Raw genomic sequence first — 23,821 nt, 5'->3', positions numbered from 1 at the left:
TGGAGAGATCTTAAAATTGCTGTTGCGAGGAGGCACCCTTCAAATATGACAGACCTGGAGCAGTTTGCAAAAGAAGAGTGGTCCACATTCCAGTTGAGAGGTGTAAGAAGCTTGTTGATGGTTGTCGGAAGCGACTGGTTGCAGTTATTTATTCTAAAGGGTGTGCAATCAAATATTAAGTTGAGGGTGCAAACAATTTTGTCCGGCCCATTTTTGGGGTTTTCAGTGAAATTATGTCCAATTTGCCCTTTTTCTCAGCTTTTTTGTGTTGTTCCAATACAAAGGAAATAAACATGTGTATAACAAAACGTGTAATAGCAATAATTTTCTGGGAGAAATAATTCATTTTCTGGAACAATTTCAATGGTGCCAACACTTTCAGCCAATTATTTGGTCTCAACAAGGGTTCACCAAGCGCCTATGTTTAGTTTGAACAGTCATTTTATGCAGACAGACTCCTTAATCTGAGAGGACAGAAAACAATGTCTGCATTGCTATAATCTTCTAACAAATAGTCCCAGCAATATAAACCCATGATCAAATGTGAACTTTAGTATAGTATCTAATTTTTGCTTCAGAAATTATGGGCAAAAATGAAAATTTGTTGACAGGAGTCCCATTCACATGGCCCGTGGGCTGCATTGGCCCCTAAGGCTGCATTCAGTGTCCTGCAGGGCAATAGAGCTCCCGAGATGATTGCCACCAGCATTACCTAAACCAGCCACCGGCCTATCAGAGGGCAGCTGACGTTGGTGTGCCCATCGCAGGCAGCGCATGACGTAACTGTCATGTGCCACCCCGACCCCTACCCTGACTATAGAGGAGAAACAGGACATTGTTTGGGAAAAAGTCAGGGGAATCGTGTTTTTTTTATTTTGCATGTGAATAGCATCAGGATGGGGGACATTAGTATATGATGGGGGACATTATTACAGAATGGGGGCCAGGACAGGTGGCATTATTACAGGACAGGGGCCAGAATTTAAGACATTACTATAAGATGAGGGACAGGATGGGGGGCATTATTACAATATGGGGGCTTGGATGGGGGACATTATTACAGGATGGGGACCAGGAACGGTGACATTATTACAGGACAGGAGCCATTATTACAAGATGGAGGCCAGAATAACCCCACATTATTACAAGATGGGGGATATTATTACAGGATGGGAGACATTATTACAGAATGGGGGACATTATTAAAGAAAGGGGGAACTTATTACAGAAAGGGAGACTAGGATAAGAGACATTATTACAAAATAGTAGCCAGAATTACTGTATGGGGCCAAACGTAAGACAATATTATTATATGGGCCTATTGGTGGACCCAAAAAATGCAAAAAAAAAATTACAGATAAAAAAAAATTCAATATAAGGCATGATAACAAAAATACTTTGCTACTAAAAATCCTGTTTTACAGGTGCATCTCACAAAATTAGAATATCATCAAAAAGTTAATTCACTTCAGTTCTTCAATATTTCAAGTATTTATTTCTGTTAATGTTGATGATTATGGCTTACAGCCAATGAAAACACAAAAGTCATTATCTCAGTAAATTAGAATACTTTATAACAACAACTTGAAAAATACTTGGTCGGGGCTCCTTTTGCATCAATTACTGCATCAATGCGGCGTGGCATGGAGGCGATCAGCCTGTGGCACTGCTGAGGTGTTACGGAAGCCCAGGTTGCTTTGATAGCGGCCTTCAGCTCGTCTGCATTGTTGGGTCTGGTGTCTCATCTTCCTCTTGACAATACCCCATAGATTCTCTATGGGGTTAAGGTCAGGCGAGTTTGCTGGCCAATCAAGCACAGTGATACTGTAGTTTGTAAACCAGGTATTGGTACTTTTGGCAGTGTGGACAGGTGCCAAGTCCTGCTGGAGAATGACATTTCCATCTGCAAAAATCTTGTTGGCAGAGGGAAGCATGAAGTGCTCTAAAATTTCCTGGTAGACGGCTGCGCTGACTTTGGTCTTGATAAAACACAGTGGACCTACACCAACAGATGACATGGCTCCCCAAACTTCACACTAGACCTTAAGCAGCTTGGATTGTGTGCCTCTCCACTCTTCCTCCAGACTAAGACCTTGATTTCCAAATGAAATGCAAAATTTACTTAGTGTCAATGACTGCCTTCTGGACACCTGTCAAGTCAGCAGTCTTCCCCATGATTGTGGAGCCTACTGAAACAGACCAAGGGACCTTTCTAAACGCGTAGAAAGCCTTTGAAGATGTTTTTTGTTAATTATTCCAATTTACGGAGATAATGACTTTTGTATTTTCATTGGCTGTAAGCCATAATCATCAACATTAACATAAATAAACACTTGAAATAGATCACGCTGTTTGTAATGACTCTATATAACATATGAGTTTCACTTTTGGTATTGAAGAACTGAAATAAATTAACTTTTTGATGATATTCTAATTTTGTGAGATGCACCTGTACACGTTTGGTATTGCTGCATTCGAAAGGACACAACCTATAAAACTGTACCAAAACTCATAAACACTATTAAAAAATAAAGAAAGAAAAAACACACCAAAAATGTAACTTTTTCATTATATTGACAGACAAAAAATGGAATAAAAAGTGATCAAAAAGTCGAATAGAAAGTCGCGCAATGAATGCGGCCCTTCAAATTCTAATTTTTTCTAAGTATAGCGCATTTACTTGCCAAGTTTAAGCCCCATGTTCTAGAATATAGAAATACATCTGGCTTCTCACACCCTCCCTAGCGACAAATGACTTACCGTTCAGCCACATTGGACTCAGTGATGGGTTTTGGTGGTGTCTTCCAAGGACAATTAATTCTTCCTCCTGGCAAGCGCCGGAAATCAAACTGGCAGCATATTTTGGGATCTGGGCCACATGTATGAGGCACATCGTAGCTGTAAAAGGGCATCATGTGGCAAAAGATATCAGTCTCGGAATCTGGATCTGATAATTGGAGAGAAATAACATATTAAAACAATCTTTATAATAAACTAATGCTAGTTTTATGTTTACAACCCCTTCCCATCACAGCCATTTTATCATTTTCTTGTTTTCCTTTTTTTATCCTGGGCTTTTAGCTTTTAGTCTAAACTTTTTATTTTATCGTCAACGTAGACATAGGGGGGCTGTTTTTTTTGAGGAACTTTGTAATGGCACTATCTTGTCTTGAAAATTGGAAAAAGAAAAGTATAGGATGAAATGGAAAGAAAAAAAAAAGAACAAAAAAGCAGCCATTGACTTTTAGGTTTTGTTTTTATGGTGTTTAGTGTGCCGTAAAAATTACACTTAAAGGGGTATTCCCATCTCCAAGATCCCATCCCAATATGTAGTAGGTGTAATAGTAATAATAATATTAGAAAATGTCTCCAATTAGAAATGTAGTATAGTTTTTCTGATTCATTATGTCTCTTTCCTCATGTGCAGGGCATTGCAGGACCTTAGGTACCCATGGTTAAGACCACTAGCAACTAGCTTACAGTCACTATACCAGTGGTCGTAACCATGGATACCTAAGGTCCTGCAATGCCTGCAGAAGAGGTCACATACATAGCGAATCAGAAAAACTATACTACATTTCTAATTGGAGGTATTTGCTAATATTATTATTACACCTACTACACATTGGGATGGGTTCTTGGAGATGGGACTATCCCTTTAACGTTATTTTGCAGGTCAGCACAATAAAGGCAATACCAAATGTATTTTTTTAACTATACCAAATATTCACAGGTTTTTAACTAATTTTACAAAATAAAAACTTGGAAAAAATATATTTTTGTTTGTGTCTCCATATTCTGAGAACCGTAACTTTTTTATTTTTCCACTGATGGAGCTTTGTAAGGACTTGTATTTTTGTTAAATGCACTGTAGTTTTTATTGCTACCATTTTAGCATACATATGACTTTTTTGATTACTTTTTACTCCAATTTTAGAAGGCATTTCTGGTGCTATTTTATATGCCGCTTACACTGAGGGATAAATAATATGATCTTTGAATAGTTCGGACTTTTATGGATGCAGCAATACCAATATGGTTGATTACATTTTATGGTTTTCATTTTTCTACGTGATCTAGTTGAGCAAACACTGGTCCAACAGCCAAATCAGTAGTCCATGGCAGTCAGACCAGAGCCCTGCAAACTTCATCCTACATGATGGCATCCCCTGCACTTCGGATTAGTAGGGCAAGGCATTGATATTGATTGACGCACGCATAACGTCAGAAGATATCGGCAGGTAGGAGGAGGTTTTTTTTGTTTTTAAACTGTTTTGGTCCCACTAGTGCTAATTTTTTTAACACAATGGAATACTTTTGTATTATGCCCATCAGCAGTAAATCAAGAAAGCTAAGCACATTTACATACTTCTCCATTCATTCTCTGCATGGATTTGGAGGCTGCCTCACCAGCCGTATCAAGGAAGCCAATTCTCCACATGTGTGAAGGTCACAGAGGTAGGATGAGCATCTATCAGACACTTATAATCATCATATTATATAGCACTGTGTCCTTACAATTGCTCATTTTGCCTTTCTACTCAGCTAACTTTTCTCTTTTCTCTGCGCTATGTAGAAACACGAAGACTCTTGTCCCTGCATTTATCACTCCCTTCTTCATCTCCTGACCCAGCTGCTCTCTCCTCCCCCTGCCAGGGACTTTTGCAGAGACTCATGACTCATGCAGAGAAAATTGACCTCCTGTTTCTACATAGAGTTTAGAAGGATTCAGCTAGTCAGTTTTTAATCACGTGATCTCAAAGACCTAATGGAAAAGAGAAGTATTAGCTGGGTAGAAAGGCAAAATGAGCAATTGTAAGTACACAGTGCTGTATAATATGATGATTGCAATATATTAATAGGATAAACATTTTGATGGGAAGAGTGCTTCTTTAAAAGTGTATGAAAAGCAATGAGCCACAGGTTTTAGCAGGAACATTTATCAGTCTTTTACAAAATATGAAAAAGAAATCAGTTAAGTGGAAAATCAAAGCTTCCATTTCTCTAAAGGTGGCCTCTATTGTGCACTTATACAGTCAGACAGTCTGGCAACACATCTGCTGAGTACATGACAATTCTCCAGACCCACATGCTTAGGACTACTGCCAAGGAAACGATTGGTGCTTTCTTACCCCATTTCTGTCTCCACATAAACTCCAAGCTTCGAGTAGCTGCAAAATGTTTTTTAATAGAGTAATGCACCCGCTGGATCAGCATGCTAGTTATATTAGAGCGTTTTAAAAGGTACGGCATGGTAGAACTGTGTCCAAAAGGATCCACTGCCCACCCTGACCTTGGAATGACACCTACAATAAAAGATACCGATCATTTTTGTAAATCAACAAAAAAACAAACTAGAAAAATGTCCAATTAACTGCATAAATGTCACTGCTTATGTAATAAACATGCAAATCTCATTATTTAGTAATCAGTTCATAACCAACGGCATGAGTTTCTATTTCAAAGACGCTTTTTGGTATTCTCTTTAATTAATGAGCAGATTTTCTTTGTTAGGTCCTCTGACAATGAGCTGAATTAGAAATTGGGCACTACACAGCACCCAATTAATACAATGGGTTATTGTGTACTGCACAAATGCGACACGTCCTTTAGAAGGACTGCTGCTTCTAAAGAAATATTGAGGTATAGGTAATAATATTACTATTCCCTGACACCAAGAGAAATATCTTTAACTATAAAAGATGAAAGGATATCTGTCACTATGTTTTTGCTCCGCCATCTGACAGCAGCATGAAGTAGGTGCAGAGACCCTGATTCCAGCGATGTGTCACTTACTAGGTTTCTTGCTGTAATTTTGATAAAATCACTGTTTTCTCTGCTGCAGATCTACCAGTTCTCTGAATGCTGAGCTCTGTATAACTCCACCCACACCACTGATTGGCAGCCTTCAGTGTACGCTGTGCATAGGCAGACAGCTGCTAATCAGTGCTGAGGTCAGGGTATAAAACAGTGATAAAACAGTAATTGTATCAAACTACAGCAAACAGTCCAGAAAAAGACAATTCACTGGCCATCACTGTATACACACTTATAGAAAGAACGCTGTCAGTCACTGATAGGACCACCCAGTGGACCAAAAATCCCAGAAAGAGCAGAGGATTAAATGATTAAGACACAAGTTTTACTGAATCTTTCTCACAAAACTGCATATCAATCTACTCTCTATAACATGGGGCCTGCAGATTGGACTGCATTTTCATGATGACAGGTTCCCTTTAATGTCATTCATGGATTAAATATCTTTATGCCTTATTTACAAAAGACTGAAAAATCACTTCAGTAGATTTAATGAAATTGTGGTGACTGAGATCACAATTATACATTTGGTGGAATGTCTTTCTACCTACAATCTACAACACAAGGCATTCTTTATACATATAACTCATAGAAATAGCACCTTTATCAGCTTTCTACTAGCATCAGTGTTTAACATTTCCTTCTACAAAGATAGGGTTATCGTGTCAGCTATGAAGCTTTATTCATTATTTGCAATTCTTGTTTGAAAAAGAATTAACTAGCCTCAAAATGTGAATTTATTTTGTCCTATGTGAATTCATACAGAAAAGGGCAGAATAAGGGTGTAGCCATTGGATTATTTTTAGTAGGTATAGCCTCCTTTGTTAGCTGCTATAAAGAGACATGAAAATCTGTGTATATTGTTTGCAGTAAACCTCGTTAGCTCTTCCTATGGAAGCTTTTCTCTCTTTATACTAACATCTGCTCCTCACAATATCCTCTCCACTGAACAAAAGGATAGAAATCCTGAATCTTTCCTCCGTGCATTTTTCTGTATGTCATATAAATGAAAGGTATAAATCTGTCAAATAGAAGAAATTGGTCATCTAGAGATAAAAGAACCAGAAAATATCAAAAACAGAAAATAACTGCTTTAGAACGGCTCAGATGACCATGTATATTGTAGTCACTAGCCAATCTCACATTCAGGTCAATACCTGCAACCACCATGGCCAAAAGTAGACTGCACTCAATGAGTATTGTAAACCAAGTCCTAATAAGATGCTATAGGTATCCTTTAAGATTAAGGATTTTTAGTATATTATTTTAATGAGTATTATTTCTTTGGTAACAAAACTGAAATGGTAGATTACAGTAAGAGAAAGCCAGTTACATTATTACTTTTGCTAAAACACGTCTAAAAATATTCACTGAATTACACTTTAAATTCAGGGTATACAGTACTGTGCAAAATGTGGCAAGTGTAGAAAAAATGCTGCAAAGTACGCTTAAGGCTATGTGCCCACGATGCAGAAATGCTCCGGATTTTTCCTGAGCGTTTCTGCATCTCCCTGGCAGAAAAAAACGCATGCGGATTGTACATGCGGATTGTACATGTGTTTTTCCTGCCAGGGACAAGCGGATGTGAAGCGTTCTTCACATGCATTTCCACATGCGGGTTGACAAGTGCTTTCCAAGCGATTTTAGCATCACTTGGAAAGTGCTTGACAACTTGGTCACACTATATAAATCCATGCAAACAGCCTAAAAGAACGCTTTTAAAGATAGAAGTGTCATCAATTAACAAAATGCAAAGTGACTGAACAAAAGAGAAACCTAAACCAAATCAATATTTGGTGTTATCATCCTTTGCTTTTAAAACAGCATCAAAGCATCAATTCTTCTAAGGCAGGGGTGGAGAACCTTTTTTCTGCCATTGGGGGCCATTTGGATGTTTATACCATCCTTCAGGGGCAGTAGAAATTGTGAGCTAATTCCGCCCACAAAGTACATCCTGACGCTGGCACTGTCTCAGGAAATAATCTTTCATTGCACGCGCCTCAGGGTTCAGTTGTGATCACATAGCAAGAAGAAAGTAAAGGGTCAGAGGCCTTCAAAACACAGCTGTCGGCTCAAGCACTGAGGTCGTCAGGAATCAGTCTGGGGGGCTGGATTAAAGGTCACAGAGGGCTGTAAATGGCCCGCGAGCCTGAGGTTCCCCACCCCTGTTCTAAGGTAAACCTGCAAACTATTTGACAGAACTCGGCAGGGAGGTTGTTTCAAACACCTTGGAGAACTAACCACAAGTCTTCTGAAGATGTAGCTTTGCAGAATTCCTTCTGTCTATGCATTCTTTTAAGAATACACTTAGCATTTTGCTAATCGATAAAAAATAACGTAAAAAAAAACACTTCTATTTTTAAAGCATTTCATACTTTGCAGCATTTTTCCACACCTGCCTAAAACTTTTGCACCGTTGCATAAATGCAAATGGCTTTTGCCTCACCGTGCAGACACCCGTATATCCTGCTCATCTCTATAGTTCTCCAAAAGCATGAGTTCACCAAATACAAGAACCCTCTTCTCACACACAATAGATAATAAGCATTATTTGACATATAACCGGCACCACTTTAAAAAGAATGCACTATTATTATACTCACAAGAGTTTAAAACAAACAGGCTTTCTAAGCTCAAAACTACAAGGCGAGACAAGTTTCAACCCAACCCTGGGTTTTGGCCTTACACCTTTATCCAATACACACTCTGTTTTACCAGTTCAACATTTTATAAGAAATCGCTATGAATAAAACTTCTCTTTTTGTAAAAAACTGACAAAGCCAAAAGTTTATATTTAAATTCAGAATTGAATACATTTTTATTATACTGTGTGAACGTTTTTATTTTTTTACAAGTATTAATCTATGTCAAGGTTAATTTAGATAAACACAACAAACGGGTTCACCTTCTCGTGGTAGGATAGATTTTATACTATTTTTGATCAAAAACAGTGTTACTAAGAGCCCCATTTTATTTAAATGCACTTGCTTTTTATTTATTTACAGCAGGGCTTATGTTCATTTTGCTTCTTGTAGGTTTTTTTGATTTATGGCCATTGTGAAACATGCATTTAAGTGCTGCATGTATACCTACTTAAACCAAGCTCAAATTTAGTGTTTTTTCTTTGTATTTTTTGCATTCTGCGCAAACCTGTTGGTGGCCTCCCTTCCTACAGCTGGATAATACATTTAAAAAGCTTCTCATGGCTGGTGTCCATAGTTCGGGACTCGGTCCTTTGTCTGCCTTTATTCACACAGAGGTCAACTTTGACACATGGTAAGGCTTTTAATATTAAACAGTGTAGGACTATCCCGAATGGGTTCACCTGATCATGGTGGGATAGCCTTTATACTATTTTTGATGAAAAACAGTGTTATTAAAACCCTTATTTTATTTTAATCCACTTGCTTTTAATTTATTTACAGGAGGGATTATGTTCATTTTGCTTCTTGTAGGTTGATCAGGTTTTTTATTTCTAACTCTTGTGAGTATAAAATCATATTCCTTACAAAGCAGTTGCATTTTTACATGTCCAGTTGTGTTGTCCATCGTGTCTGTGAAAAGAAGTTTTTTTATTTCCCAGAATTGTCTTTTTGGAAGATATCAACACAAGTCAACACCACAAATTAACCATTTGGTGTCTGTCCCGTGGAGTTTAACATGACATTCACTGAAGAAGTTTTGTTTGCTGGAATTTCATACAGACATTGTTTTGACCAGTGAGGAGAACATTTTAGTTTTACATGGAGGATTTTCTGGACTCCATTCATGAACCACACAATCCAATGATCTGATGGAGACACATGCTTTAAATTGTTCCATTTCTGTAATTCTTTTTAACTTTCTTACCAATATTTTTCTTCAGCCACTGATGACCTTCTATCATCTGGTCAATCACAGCAAAATAGTGCGTATTGGCTTCATCAGGCATCACCCAGCCACCAGTTGTCATTTCCAGTTGCCCATTTGTAACTAACCTAATGAAAACAGATGCATAGGTCAACTCAACTGAAGACAGAAGAAATGAAGAATAGGAATATAAATGAATATAGGTATAAATGTGTGTAAACTATTTTTCTAAAGTAGAACTTGCAGCAGAATGTCTGTGTTGCCTCAATAGAATCTTATGAGCAGAAACTGTCATCTATCTCAGAAATGTAACAATCTGTCTTCAATAAATAGAGATTTTACCCAGAAATTGACAGTGAAAGATCTATCCAGGAGGTAAAAAAGATTACTATTTTCATGTGCACTATTCATTTCTGAAATAAAAATGTAAACAGTGCTCCAACAAAACTTTTATAACCTAAACCTGTATACCGTAAATGAATATGTAGTGTAGTGTAAGTGAGCTAATATACTCACTTATCGCCATCTTTCCTGGTTTCCAGCGCCGCTCCAGTCCTCTTCTCACTCACATGACTTATATTCTAACTTTACAGATCACACTGGGGTCTATAAGTGAGCCGAAAGTCACTTTTAAAATGTAAAACTATGGAGCATTAAGACTTAAACTGTAAAAGCAACTCACCACTCACACATAGACCCTAGTTTGTTCCAGCAAGTCAGAATAGAAATCACAGTATAAAGAAGAGGACTGGATCTCCACTGGAAACCGCAGTTACACTACATTACATATAACTTTCAACAGGTTTAAGCATTGAAAATTTTGATGGGGAGTGCTTCTTTAATAAGTATTCTGACAATAGATACTTAAACAGGTGGTCCAAAACTAACATTAATTTTAATCCTAAATGTCTGTCAATTTAATGTAATAATCTAATGGCTTTTCTAATATACTTTAATTAAAAAGTCCCTATCATTCCCTCTATAATTTCTCTTAACTGTTTTTTTTTACCTACTTCCAGCGTGATATTTCGTTTGGAAATCCCAAGTGCACATCCAAGTGGGATACTAAAACGAGATGTCACCAGAGGCACATTGCCACATTGAAATGAAGTGTCACCAGTGACATCCATTTAAGGGGCTGAGCTCATTCCAACTCTACTTAGTATGCGTCGGTTGTCAATTCCAACGCATGCTCAGTACGAGCTCCCTTGTCATTGTGTGATATTATTTTCTATGCACAGTGACAGTGCACTTTCTGGATCTAATGAGAAGTGACGAGCCGGCAAAGAGCGCACTGTCAGTATGTATTGTAAAGAGTGAACCCGGCAAGCAGATGTCAGCCCTGCCCCCGATAGAGGTCACTTTCAGGAGAGGGGCTGCGACTCTGCTTGCCGCATTCTCTGCTTACAATGCGCAGTCTCTGATGATGTCTCATTTGAGTATCCCAGCATGCATTGGGGATTCTCAAACAAAATATCATCAAACAAGAAGTAGGTAAGAAAGAAAAAATAAAGCAGTTAAGAGAGCGTAAAGAGGGAACGATGGAGACTTTTTAATTAAAGTGTATTAGAAAACCTATTAGCTTATTACATTAAATAGACAGACATTTAGGGTTAAAATCAATGTTAGTTTCAGGCCACCTCTTTAAGGCAAATCTAGAGGATTTGCCATTATTATCTATAAAGAAAAGGTCCCATCGCAGAGTCCCATATCCATGCCAAGATTTCAAGTCCAGCAGAGTCTGGCTGACATGAGAAGGAATGTGACAGCGCAATCTATGACTACACTTTCGTTATGATCTGTGTGGAGTTAAAGAAACAGCTGTGCAATCTGTCACTTAAATCAATCTCTATTTAAAATATTCCTATTCTCATTACCTCCACATCTATTAAGGAGGACATTTCTAAAAAAAATAAAAAGAACACAGATGTTCCCAATTACTTCACTGTCAATTCTCAAGTTCCTGAAACAGTAGGTAGAAATCTGATCTGACAGAAATCCTTCACTTTCTTGTTCTGTTAGTGATTCTCTGGAGCTTTAAAAATTGTTTAGCTAACAGAAAACTATCTAGTATCCATAGCAGAATTACAAACAGCAGAAGAGGAGGGTTTCTACTGCAGCCATCTTCCTCCCAGTGAAAGGCAAATAATTTTAAAGGGAATTTGTTAGCAGTTTTTTGCTATGTAATCTGAGGACATCATGATGTATGGATTAAAGCACAGATTTCAGTAATGTGTCACTTATTAGGCTGTGTGCTGTTGTTTACTTACAATGAAGGTTTTATCACCAGGATATTATCACTGCTGGACTAGGTCTCACGAGACAGCTAGTCTGACTCCATCCCCTCCTGTGATAAACAGCTCACTGTCAATAACCTATGTACATACAAAGGCTGGTGTGGGCGGGGTTAGCTTTCTCAGCTCTGCTGCATTCTACATCTCAGAACTCTGTGTCACAACTGCTGCACCCAGTAAACTAATAGATACATCCCTGGAATCAGGGTCTCTTTTGCTATATTATGCTGCTCTCAGATGAGGTAGCAAAAAACTAGTGACAGATTCCCTTTAAGAAGATTTATATCCCCTATCAACTAGGTGGATGTGTCCTATTCCTTCATACTCTTCAGCAGCAAAATATTTTTTACGAGGAGTCTGAAAATTATAATAAAAACACTGATGTTCCCAATTACCTATTTGTCAGTCTGCAAGTTCTTGAAACAAAATCAGATAGACATCTGACAGAAATCTTTCACTTTCTTGCTCTGTGAGTCATTGTCTGGAGAATGTAAAATGACATTATGCAGCTAATGCACACATGTCAAACTTTGGCCCAGCGGGCCAAATCTGGCCCGCAGGGTGGTTTTATTTGGCCCCCGACACCAGAACCACCACTCCTATGTAGGGCCATTATTCTGTATAGAGGACTTTGTGGGGCCCAATATACTGTATATTGGTTGGCCCGGGACTTTGTCTAAACTTTTCATTTTGGCCCTCTGTGTGTTTGAGTTTGACATCCCTGAGATAAAGGAACAGAGATTTACCTCATATTCATAGTGGAACTGCATACAGCAGTGAATGAAGTTTATACTGCATCAATCTCCCTCCCTTTATTTTGTGTATTTGTTTCTTAAATGCACAGGTAAGCAAATTTCTAAATAGTCTTCATTAAAAAATATTTGCTGCTGTAGAGTCTGTTTGACTTTTATTTAACTGAGTGCTTTTGCAAAAATATAACAAAACAATCAGAAGTGCTGCTTCTGGTTCTGATGCCTCTCCACCCCCTTCTTTTCTCAGTGTTAGAGGTAACAGAGGTCGGAGGTTGTACATAGATCTAGAGAGGACATAATTTGTACAGAAAATGATATTGATTCATGGAAAGCTATAAAAAATGAGAAAATCGCATGAAGACTAAGTGCAGGATAGAAGTTGTGCTGATACATATCCAGCCTATATTACAGGGGGAGAGACTTCCACAAAAGTAAAATCTGAAAATTACATCAGGCTACAAATTAGTCTGAAAATGAATGAATGATTGAAGATTGCAGATTTAACCCCTTTACCCCCGAGGGTGGTTTGCACGTTAATGACCGGGCCAATTTTTACAATTCTGACCACTGTCACTTTATGAGGTAATTACTCAGGAATGCTTCAACGGATCCCCCTGATTCTGAGAAAGTTTTTTCATGACATATTGTACTTCATGATAGTGGTAAAATTTCTTCGATAACTCTTGCGTTTATTTGTAAAAAAAATGGAAATTTGGCAAAAATTTAGCAATTTTCAAAATTTGAATTGTTATGCCCTTAAATCTGAGAGATATGTCACACAAAATAGTTAATAAATAACATTTGCCACATGTCTACTTTACATCAGCACAATTTTGGAACCAATTTTTTTTTTTGATAGGAAGCTATAAGGGTTGAAAGTTGACTAGTGATTTCTACATTTTCCAACAAAATTTACAAAACCATTTTTTTAGGGACCATATCACATTTGAAGTGACTTTGAGGGGCCTTTATGACAGAAAATACTCAAAAGTGACACCATTCTAAAAACTGTACCCCTCAAGGTGCTCAAAACCACATTCAAGAAGTTAATTAACCCTTCAGGTGCTTCACAGGAATTTTTGGAACGTGGAAGAAAAAAATGAACATTTAACTTTTTTCACAAAAATGTTAATTTAGACCAAAATTTTTTTATTTTTGCAAGGGTAACAGGGAAAAATGGACCCCAAAATTTGTTGTGCAATTCCTCCTGAGCACGCCAATACCCCATATGTGGGGGCAAACCACTGTTTGGGCGCATGGCAGGGTTCGGAAGGGAAGGAGCACCATTTGACTTTTTGAATGTAAAATTAGCTTGAATAATTAGTGGACGCCATGTTGCGTTTGGAGAGCCCCTGATGTGCCTAAACAGTGGAAACCCCCCACAACTGACACCATTTTGCAACAAAAATGTTTTTCAGCCTCCAATTTTGCATTTTCATAAGGGTAACAGGAGAAATTGCACCATGCAATGTGTTGTACAATTCCTCCTGAGCACTCCGATACCCCATATGTGGGGGAAAATCACTGTTTGGGTGCATGGCAGGGCTCGAAAGGGAAGGAGCACCATTTGACTTTTTGAATGTAAAATTTGCTTGAATAATTAGCGGACGCCATGTTGCGTTTGGAGAGCCACTGATGTGCCTAAACAGTGGAAACCCCCCACAAGTGACACCATTTTGTAAACTAGCCCCTTCAGGTATTTTAGCAAGGGGTATAGTGAACATTTTGAACCCAGAGGTGCGACACAGGATTTGATAACATTAGGTCATCATATTGAATAAGTTGTCATTAGTCTTGAGCGCAAGTGCTCGCTACTTGAGTTTGCATCAGGTACTCGGGTATGCACCAAGTATCGTGGGTGCTCAAGTGACATGCTCGAGTCCCCGCCCACATGTTTCACGATTATTAGACACCCAAAAAAAACAATATGCAGGGATCGTTCGTGCATGGCAGGCAATCTCCGCAAGGTTTTTTTGGCTGTATAACAACTGCAAAACATATGGGGTGGAGACTCGAGCATGTCACTCCAGCACCTGTGATACTCGGTGCATACCCGAGCTCCCGATGCAAACTCAAGTAGCGAGAACTTGCGCTCACTAGTCGCCATATCGTCATCATTTTTTTTCTTTACTTTTGAAAAAATCCCAATCCTAACCCTAGCACAACCCTAACCCTATCACAACCTTAACCCTAGAGTTTATTTTTTACGCCGCTCCTCGTCGCGGTATAAGTGATTAGACCGCTTTATTCTTTGGGTCGGTGCGATTACAGTGATACCAGAATCATATCGGGTTTTTATGATTAACAGCTGCCACACACTAAAAGACGCTTTTTTTATGCAAAGACTAGTTTTTGCATCGCCATATTTTGAGAGCTATAATTTATCTGTATTTCGACCGACAGAGTCATGTGATGGCTTGTTTTTTGCGGGACAAGTTGATGTTTTTATTGGTACCATTTTTGGGCACGTGACATTTTCTGATCGCTTTCTATTCCGATTTTTGGGAGGGAGAATAAACAAAAACCAACAATTCTGGAATTGGTTTTTTTTTATACCGTTCCGCTTGTGGTAAAATTGATAAGGCAGCTTTATTCTTCGGGTCAGTATGATTACAGCGGTACCACATTTATATTTTTTTTATGTTTTGGCGCTTTTACACAATAAAAACTATTTTATAGAAAAAATATTTTTTTTGTATCGCTTTATTCTGAGAGCTATAACTTTTTCATTTTTCGGCCGATGGAGCTGTATGGCGGCTTGTTTTTTGCGGGATGACGTTTTCAGCGGTACCATTTTTATTTGCATTCATCTTTTTGATCGCGTTTTATTGCACTTTTTGTTTGGCGGTATGATAAAGCATGGTTTTTTGCTTTGCTTTTTTTTTTGTTTTTTTTTACCGTGTTCACTAAAGGGGTTAACTAGTGGGACAGTTTTATAGCACAGGTCGTTCCGGACGCGGCAATACCATATATGGGTACTTTTATTGTTTTTTTTCCACAATAATATTTGTTTATGGGTACAATATACATATTTTTAATATTTTTAAAATTTTTTTTTTTTTTGCACATTCTGATTCTTTTTTTTAATTTTACACCTTGTCCCACTATGGGACTTTCACATTTTATTTTCAGATCGCCTGTATAACATATAGAGCAGCAGCAGCTCCCTGTGCTATACAGGCGGTCACTGCTGCAGAGGGAGAAGATGCTTTGGTCATGCACTGCGCATGACCAAAGTATTTTCCTGCTGTCTGGTGACCCAGGTGTTGTCATGATGACATCGGGTCATCATGGCAACATCCGGGAGCCGCGGCAGACAGCGTTGGACGCCAGCAGGAGAGGAGTATCTGCAATCACCTCCCCTTGCCCCCTCAATGCTGCGTTAGACTTCGATCGCAGCATTGAGGGGGTTAATGTGCAAGGAGCGGTGCGGGACCGCTCCCCGCACATAGTACCGGGTGTCAGCTGTGACAATCAGTTGACACTCGGCGGCGATCGCCCCGCACTGCTTGTGTGCGGGCGCGATCGCCATATGACCTAATAGTACGTCATTGGTCTAATCGGCCCAGGTCACCATGACGTACTATTAGGTCACACATCAGAAAGGGGTTACATTTTATTATCTAAAGGTAACCACTAACATATACGAAAAACATTATTTTCCATGTCAAATGTGTTCATAGGCTTTAAGGCAGGTATACCACTTTAATCTCTTCATCTTTTCCCAAATTTATGAACATAGCTATAGATGTACTAAGTGTGATCTGGAAAAAAATAATAAGTTGTTTTTCTTTTGTTTTGTTTTTTTTTAATAAAAATAGAAGACCAGTTTACAGAAATCCACTGATGTTATGATTAAAACATGTCTGATTGAGATCACATTGTGGTCTAAGGTTTCTTAACACATCAAAAAAAAACATTTTAAAACATATGCCTTTCTTTATATATGTTCCAAGCCTTTTGAGGGTCTTTTTGGTGGCATTTTAATTTAGCGTCATTTTGAACATGCATGTTTTTCAAGTGTTTCTTTTTAAGTCCGATAAAGAAGTTTATGAGAAAATTAATCTCAAGTCTTCAAAGTAAAATCTCAACATACAAAAAATGCAAAACAAAACGCCATTTAACAACGTTTTTTTCACAAAAATATGGTGTGCGAATCTAGTCTAAGCCTATAGAACAAAAGCGTTACCTGCGGACTGCTGCCCTCTTCTGCGAATTAATGTTGTCCCACCACTTTGAAAAGAAGGAAATCTCTGACCAGATGAATCTCCGACGAGGGTCTTCTTGTAGCTTCACTACCATGTTGTTCAGAATGTGCTGAGTCTGGTCATAGTAATATTTATCAAATGTTTTTATCCAACCTATCATGTAAAATGTAAGACAGCGATTAGACTGATTGACATATTACACCATTGTCATTGAGAAAACAGTCCCTCTAAGAAGCACATATTTAAAGGGACAGCCAACATAATCTTCCCTTCATGTTCCATGCAATTAAATTACATTAATAGTTCCATTTTCCAGTTCAGTTGAACTTCCAGAAACATTTACATATATACAGCATATGTAAGCCGTGCCTCTATCAGCTTTCTCCTAGTATCATTGCTCGTTTAATATTTCCTTCTTTATAGAAAGGGGTCTTAAGTCAGCTATGAGGCTTACATTTCCATTTGCTTTTCTAATTCATGATAGAATTAACTTCCTTCAAAATGTAACATTAATTTGTCCTATGTGAATTCACACAGAAAAGGGCAGAAAAAGGGTGTAACCATTGTATCATTATTAGTAAGTATAGCTGCGTTTGTTAGCTGCTATAAAGAGACACAAAAATACTTGTGTGTTGTATGTAAACCTCGTTATCTCTTCCTATTGAAACTCTTCTCCTTTAAGGCTGTGTGCCCACGATGCGGTTTTTAAGCGTTTCTGCAGCGGAAAAAACGCTGCAGAAACGCTTAAAAAACGCATGGTAGAAGGCCTGCCATGTTCCCCAATGATAATCCGCATGTGCTGTGCACATGCTGCGGAAAATTCCGCTGCGGATTATCATTGCGGAAAAAAAACGCAGCACTACCAATTATTTTGCGGAAGCGCTGAGTTTTCGCCGCGCCATTGACTTGCATTGGAACGCATGTAATCCGCATCACTGGATCTGTAGATGCGGAATCCAAACGTTTCAATGGGCGGATGGTTCCCGGGTGTGGAGGACAGGAGACTCTCCTCCGGACCCGGGTACCATAGAACCTGTAAAAAAAAGAATAAAATAAAAAATAAAATATTATATTTACCTTCTGATGGCCCCCGGTCACCTTGTTTTAGCTTGCCAGCAGCTCGTGGTGTACTGAAGGACCTGCGCTGACGTCATTTAGTCATGTGACGGCAGGTCCTTCAGTGTACCGCGAGCTGCCGGCAAGCCAGGACGGAGCGAAGCAAGACTCCGGGGGCCATCAGAAGGTAAGTATAGATTTATTTTTTTAATTTTTTTCCATTCTTTAAGGTCACACTATATAAATCCATGCCGTTTGCATGGATTTATATAGTGTGACCAAGTTGTCAAGCACTTTCCAAGTGATGCTAAAATCGCTTGGAAAGCGCTTGTCAACCTGCATGCGGAAATGCATGTGAAGAACGCTTCATTTCCGCACGTCCCTGGCAGGAAAAACGCATGTACAATAAGGGTATGTTCACACTTGGCGTTTTTTTCAGCGGCAAAACCAGATCTCTTGGCAGGAAAGAACCTGCGGTAAAAATGCAGGCTTTGGTGCGTTTTTCAGAATTCCAAAGATCAGCTTTGCTTCCACCACAGAAGCATGAACACAGGTCACCAATGGCAGTGCATTTATTCACTTTGGTCTGCCATTGAGTTGCTCAGGTATTGTTCAATTTCACATCTTTGACAGCCACAGTTTAGATTAGTACGGTTTAATTAAATTAGTGATAAGTACAAAGTAAACATTGGCCGACCAAGGTGTGAGATTGAACAATACGTGTCAGCCAATGTTTACTTTGGATGCATCACTAATTTAATTAAACTGTACTAATCCAAACAGCCATCTCAGGTGGCCAAGACAAGATGGTAAACTTGGGAAAATCACAAAAGTAAATGAGTTTCACATACTGCTGTATTTGCTTTTTTCACTAAAAGGCAGCAAAACCTGATGGCTATGTTCACACTAGGCGTTTTTTTCAGCGTTTTTTCACTACCCATTACTTTCAAGGGGTGAAAAACTCTGAAAAAATCACTGAAAGAAGCTACATGTTCTATTGCACAAAAAAAACAAACAAAGCACAAAATACTGATGACACAAAAAACAATGTGTATGCATGAGATTTCTGAAATCTCACAGACTTTGCTGGTACTGTAAAACGCAGCTGAAAATTTGCATAAAAAACGCAGAAAAAAATGCTAAAAAAACGCCCAGTGTGAACATACCCTTATACTAACATCTGCTCCTCTGTGCAGAATAAAAGGATAGATTTCCTGAATCTTTTCTTCTTGTATAGTTCTGTATGTGTCATATGCATAAAAGTTATGCATGTGGCAAATAGAAGAAAGTCTATAGACAGGTTAGTACAACAAAGCATACAAAATAAAAAAAAATTTTTCAGAATCGTTCAACTGACCATATACATTGTAAATTGTACCCAACACCACCTTCAGGTCAGTAATGTGCACAGACGTAGACTGAACTCAATGAATGTTGCAACAGAAGCCTTAATAAGAAGCTTTAAAAACCGTATGCGAGTATGTGGCTTGGTAAACAATAGATGTATAAAGGGGTTTTCTGGGACTTTGATACTTATTGTATATGCTTAGGTCAGGCCATGATAATAGTATCAGTGGAGGTTTGACCTCTGGCAACCCCACCGCTGAGCAGAATAAAGGGGCTATGACGCTCACTTGAGTAAGGCCTCATTCAGACATCTGATTTTCTTTACACAAGAATGGATCACCTTTCATCAACGTGCTGGTTCTACTTTTCAGCCACTTGGTCCATGTGTCTGTTGTGGCATTATTTTTCTGATATGCAAAAAAAAAAAAAAATCTAAACTTCTCCTACCGCTTAGAATGGATAAAAAGCATCGATGGCAGCCGAGTGCTGAATTCTTGACTAACCCATTCAGTTTAATGAGCAATTCTGATCTGTAAATCAGAGAAAAAACAGACATGCCTGCAAAAAAAAACCCAGACATGTGAACAGGCCCTTAGACTATAATGGCTATGTGTTCTTTTGTGAAAAACACTGAAAGAACACGTGCTGTATGTTAAAAACGTATGTGTGAAGGCAGCCTTACAGCTTACCAGGTACAGCATTGTACATTTTGTAGTGGTTGTGCAGTTCGCTGTTCAGTCCTATTTAAGTGAATGAAGACAAGGGTGTATGTTCTCAGGATCATTATTCATTCACACAACGCGTTTCAATGTTGGGTTGACTCCTTCATCAGATACCTTACCTAATGAAGGAGTCAACCATCACTTCAAAATGCGTTGTATAAATGAATAAAGATCCAGAGAACATCCACCCTTGTCTTCACTCTGTGGCAGCGCTCGGGAATCACCGCTTTTTCCTGTTTGATTTGAATACGTTTATTCCCACCAGAAGGTGGGTCAGCTGGTTGGAACAGCAGCCCTTTATTCTTACAAATACAGAAATACGGAGGTGTGCCAGTCACAATCCAGGAAGGTGAGCATATACAATCCTTTGTTCGCTGTGTCCTATATTGAGGGTAACACACTTGGAGCGCCTTTTCTCTTTTTCTTTGCATTTAATTGTATATAAGGCTTAGCTGCAACTCCAGGCACAGTCACTGCAAATCATGAGCATGGTAAACAATGGAATTTACTCCGGCAAATCCAACGGCCCTTCAATTAGCTAATCAATGACTGTTCTGGGGGACAACTGCCTAACAGGTATTCCATCAACATCAATATCTTGGAAAAAGGTCTTTTACTGTTTAGGTTTAGGAGATTTGTTGCAAAAATTTCTGCAACTGAAAATCTGTCTTGTATATCTTAATGGAATTATTTCTTTGTGATTTTCAAAATCCTATCCAGATTTAAGAAAAAGTCACAGAAATTTAGGCATCAAGTCAGCTACATTTGAACATAGTCTACAGGGGTCTGTGAAAACACACAAACACACACACATATATTCATAAACACAGTGGGTGAAATAAGTATTGAACACATCACCAATTTTATAAATAAATATATTTCTACAGACATGAAATTCTCACCAGATGTCTGTAACTGTTATGATGTGCAACATGAACTAAGGAAAGATAGGGGAAAGCTGTCCCTACAGTAAGACTAAGCTGAATCCCTACGATGCAGCGGGCTGGCTGTTCCTAGCGAACAGACCCGCCTTAGTCCTCGGTTAGTCTGAACGAAGACCTATAGCATAAAGGGAGGGGTCCCTAAAAGAATTAAGGACTGGGACAAAAAATGGGACACCTCCTAAACAGAGAAGTAGTTGCAGAACTCAAAAAGGCAAACTGACAAAAAGGTACTAGAAGTCCCACAAGGACCAAGCGAACTGACAGAGAAAGGCACAGAAGCGCCTGGCTAGAGAAACAGTCAAACACTGAAGTCCAGCACAGCCAGAAGGGCGGAGCTGGAATATAAAGGCAGATGGTCACGTGACCGCAAAACACAAGATGGAAAAAATAAACAGGAGGGTTCTAACAGTACCCCCTCTTTTATGAGGATCCTCCGGATCCTCCAGGCCCAGGCCTATCCGGAAACCTCTTGTGGAAAGCTTTAGCAAGCCTAGGAGCAGAGACATCATCCGCCCTTACCCAGGAGTTGTCTTCGGGACCGAAACCCTTCCAGGAGACGAGATACTGTAATCTCCCTCTATGCCATCTAGAATTCAAGATACGAGAAATTTCATATTCACCATCTTCCACCACAGGGGGAACTGTGACAGTGGCGTTCCTATCAGATACATCAGCCTTTTTCAACAAGGAAACATGAAACACAGGATTAATCTTCCAGGAAGTAGGGACATCCAACCTAACAGCAGACGGGTTAACAACCTGAAGCACTTTAAATGGACCCACAAACTTAGGAACCAGTTTTTTACAGGGAATCCTCAACCGCAGGTTCTTCGAGGACAACTAAACCATGTCACCCACAGTAAACAAAACCTCCTTAAGTTTCCTGTCAAAATACTTCTTGGACTTCTTGTTAGCCTCTTGAAGGTTGCAACGTACATCGGTCCAAACTCTCTCCAAATCACCGGAAAAATTCTCCTCCTCCGGCACCGCCGACCCGAATTTAGAGAACGAACCAAAAGACGGATGTCTCCCAGTACAACAAAAAAAAGGAGAACACCCAGCAGAGGAGGATGTATGATTGTTAAGAGCAAATTCTGCGGGAGGCAGAAACTCAGACCACACCTCTTGATTGTCTGCCACAAAACAACACAAAAACTGTTCAAAATCCTGGTTCTTTCTTTCAGTCTGTCCATCAGACTCAGGATGATAACCAGACGAAAATGACAAATGGACTCCTAACCTGTCACAAAAAGCATGCCAAAAGCGAGCCACAAACTGAGGTCCTCTATCAGAAACAATATCCGTGGGAACGCCATGGAGCTTGACAATCTCCTTAACAAACGCCTTAGCGAGTATCTTGGCGCAGGGCAACTTAATGAATGGAACCAAATGACACATCTTACTAAAACGGTCCACGACCACCCAAATGACAGTAAAACCCTCGGACACAGGAAGATCAGTAATAAAATCCATTGTGAGATGCATCCAAGGCGCACTAGGAACCTCCAGAGGGCAAAGCAACCCCGCAGCAGGAGTATGTGAAGCCTTTGACCTAGCACACACAGTACATTGACGCACCCACTTGATGACTTCCTTCTGCCATCCAGGCCACCAAAAACTGTGACTGATAAGTCTCTTAGTCTCCGAAATTCCCAGATGACCTGCCAACCGAGACTCATGACACTCCACAAACAAATCTCTCCAAAAGGTACGAACAACCTCCCATGGGGAGTGTTAGATGGAGCATCATCTTGAGCTTTCAGAATCCCATTCTCCAACACGGAGTCCAATGCCGCCACCACAACTCCTTTCTGTAAAATGCTCTCCTCCTCCTCAGCACCGACCGTAGGAGAGAAGCTGCGAGATAAAGCAACGGCTTTAACATTCTTAGTACCAGGGATATAGTTAACAGAAAAATGAAACCAAGAAAAAAAAAAGTGCCCACCTAGCTTGACGGGCATTCAAGCGCTTGGCAGCATCCAGATAGATCAAATTCTTATGATCTGTGAAAACCTGAATAGGAAATCTAGCGCCTTCCAAAAAATGACGCCAATGTTCAAACGCGAGTTTAATAGCGAGCAACTCCCGATTTCCAACATCATAATTCAGTTCGGTTTCCGAAAATTTTTTCGAAAAGAAGGCACAAGGATGTACTCCACCCTTGTTCTCCTGAGACAAAACTGCTCCGACCCCCACCGATGAAGCATCGACCTTGACCAAAAAAGGCTTGGTCTCATCAGGCTGCATAAGGATAGGGGCAGAACTGAACCTCTCTTTGAGATACACAAACGCTTCAATGGCCTCAGTAGTCCACTGGGCCGTATTCGCACCTTTCCTGGTGAGATCGGTTAGAGGCTTAACAATTACAGAAAAATTCTTAATGAATTTCCTGTAATAATTGTCAAAACACAAAAATCTCTGTATAGATTTCAAACCAATAGGCCTAGGCTATTCCTGCACAGCCTGAACCTTCACAGGGTCCATCTCAAAGCCCTCGCTGGAGACAATGTAGCCCAAAAAACTAATTTTCTGCACAGCGAACTCACATTTCTCCAGCTTAGCAAAGAGTGAATCATCACTCAATAACTGCAAAACTTCACGTACACTCTGACAATGGGACTCTAGATCTGGTGAATAAATCAAAATGACATCCAAATACACAACCACATTATTACCAATCAAAGGTCTCAGGATGTCATTAATAAGGTTCTGAAAAAATGCAGGTGCATTGGTAAGACCAAAAGGCATCACCAGATTCTCAAAATGACCTACCGGAGTGTTAAAAGCAGTTTTCCATTCATAACCCTCCTTCACTCGTAACAAATTGTATGC

At 39.3% G+C, this 23,821-nt stretch overlaps 1 protein-coding gene across 2 annotated transcripts in view; it reads right to left on the bottom strand.

The window, feature by feature from the left end:
* The window catches only part of MAN2A2 (mannosidase alpha class 2A member 2), a 137,112-nt gene that overhangs the window by 39,693 nt on the left and 73,598 nt on the right, over positions 1 to 23,821 (bottom strand). For both annotated transcript variants that reach the window (XR_012251305.1, XM_073653192.1), the window contains exons 5-8: positions 16,902 to 17,073; positions 9,667 to 9,794; positions 5,133 to 5,306; positions 2,761 to 2,947 (exon numbers count right to left, since the gene is read on the bottom strand). Coding sequence is in view for 1 of the 2 variants with exons in the window: in XM_073653192.1 (XP_073509293.1) it covers positions 2,761 to 2,947; positions 5,133 to 5,306; positions 9,667 to 9,794; positions 16,902 to 17,073 (661 nt within the window). In the remaining variant the exon portion in view is untranslated. The remainder of the gene's footprint in view (positions 1 to 2,760; positions 2,948 to 5,132; positions 5,307 to 9,666; positions 9,795 to 16,901; positions 17,074 to 23,821) is intronic.

The sequence above is a fragment of the Phyllobates terribilis genome, unplaced genomic scaffold (assembly GCF_046119375.1).
Source record: "Phyllobates terribilis strain yellow unplaced genomic scaffold, ASM4611937v1 Scaffold_11__3_contigs__length_659146591, whole genome shotgun sequence".
NCBI lineage: Eukaryota > Metazoa > Chordata > Amphibia > Anura > Dendrobatidae > Phyllobates > Phyllobates terribilis.
This window is presented reverse-complemented; position numbering and strand designations above follow the sequence as displayed.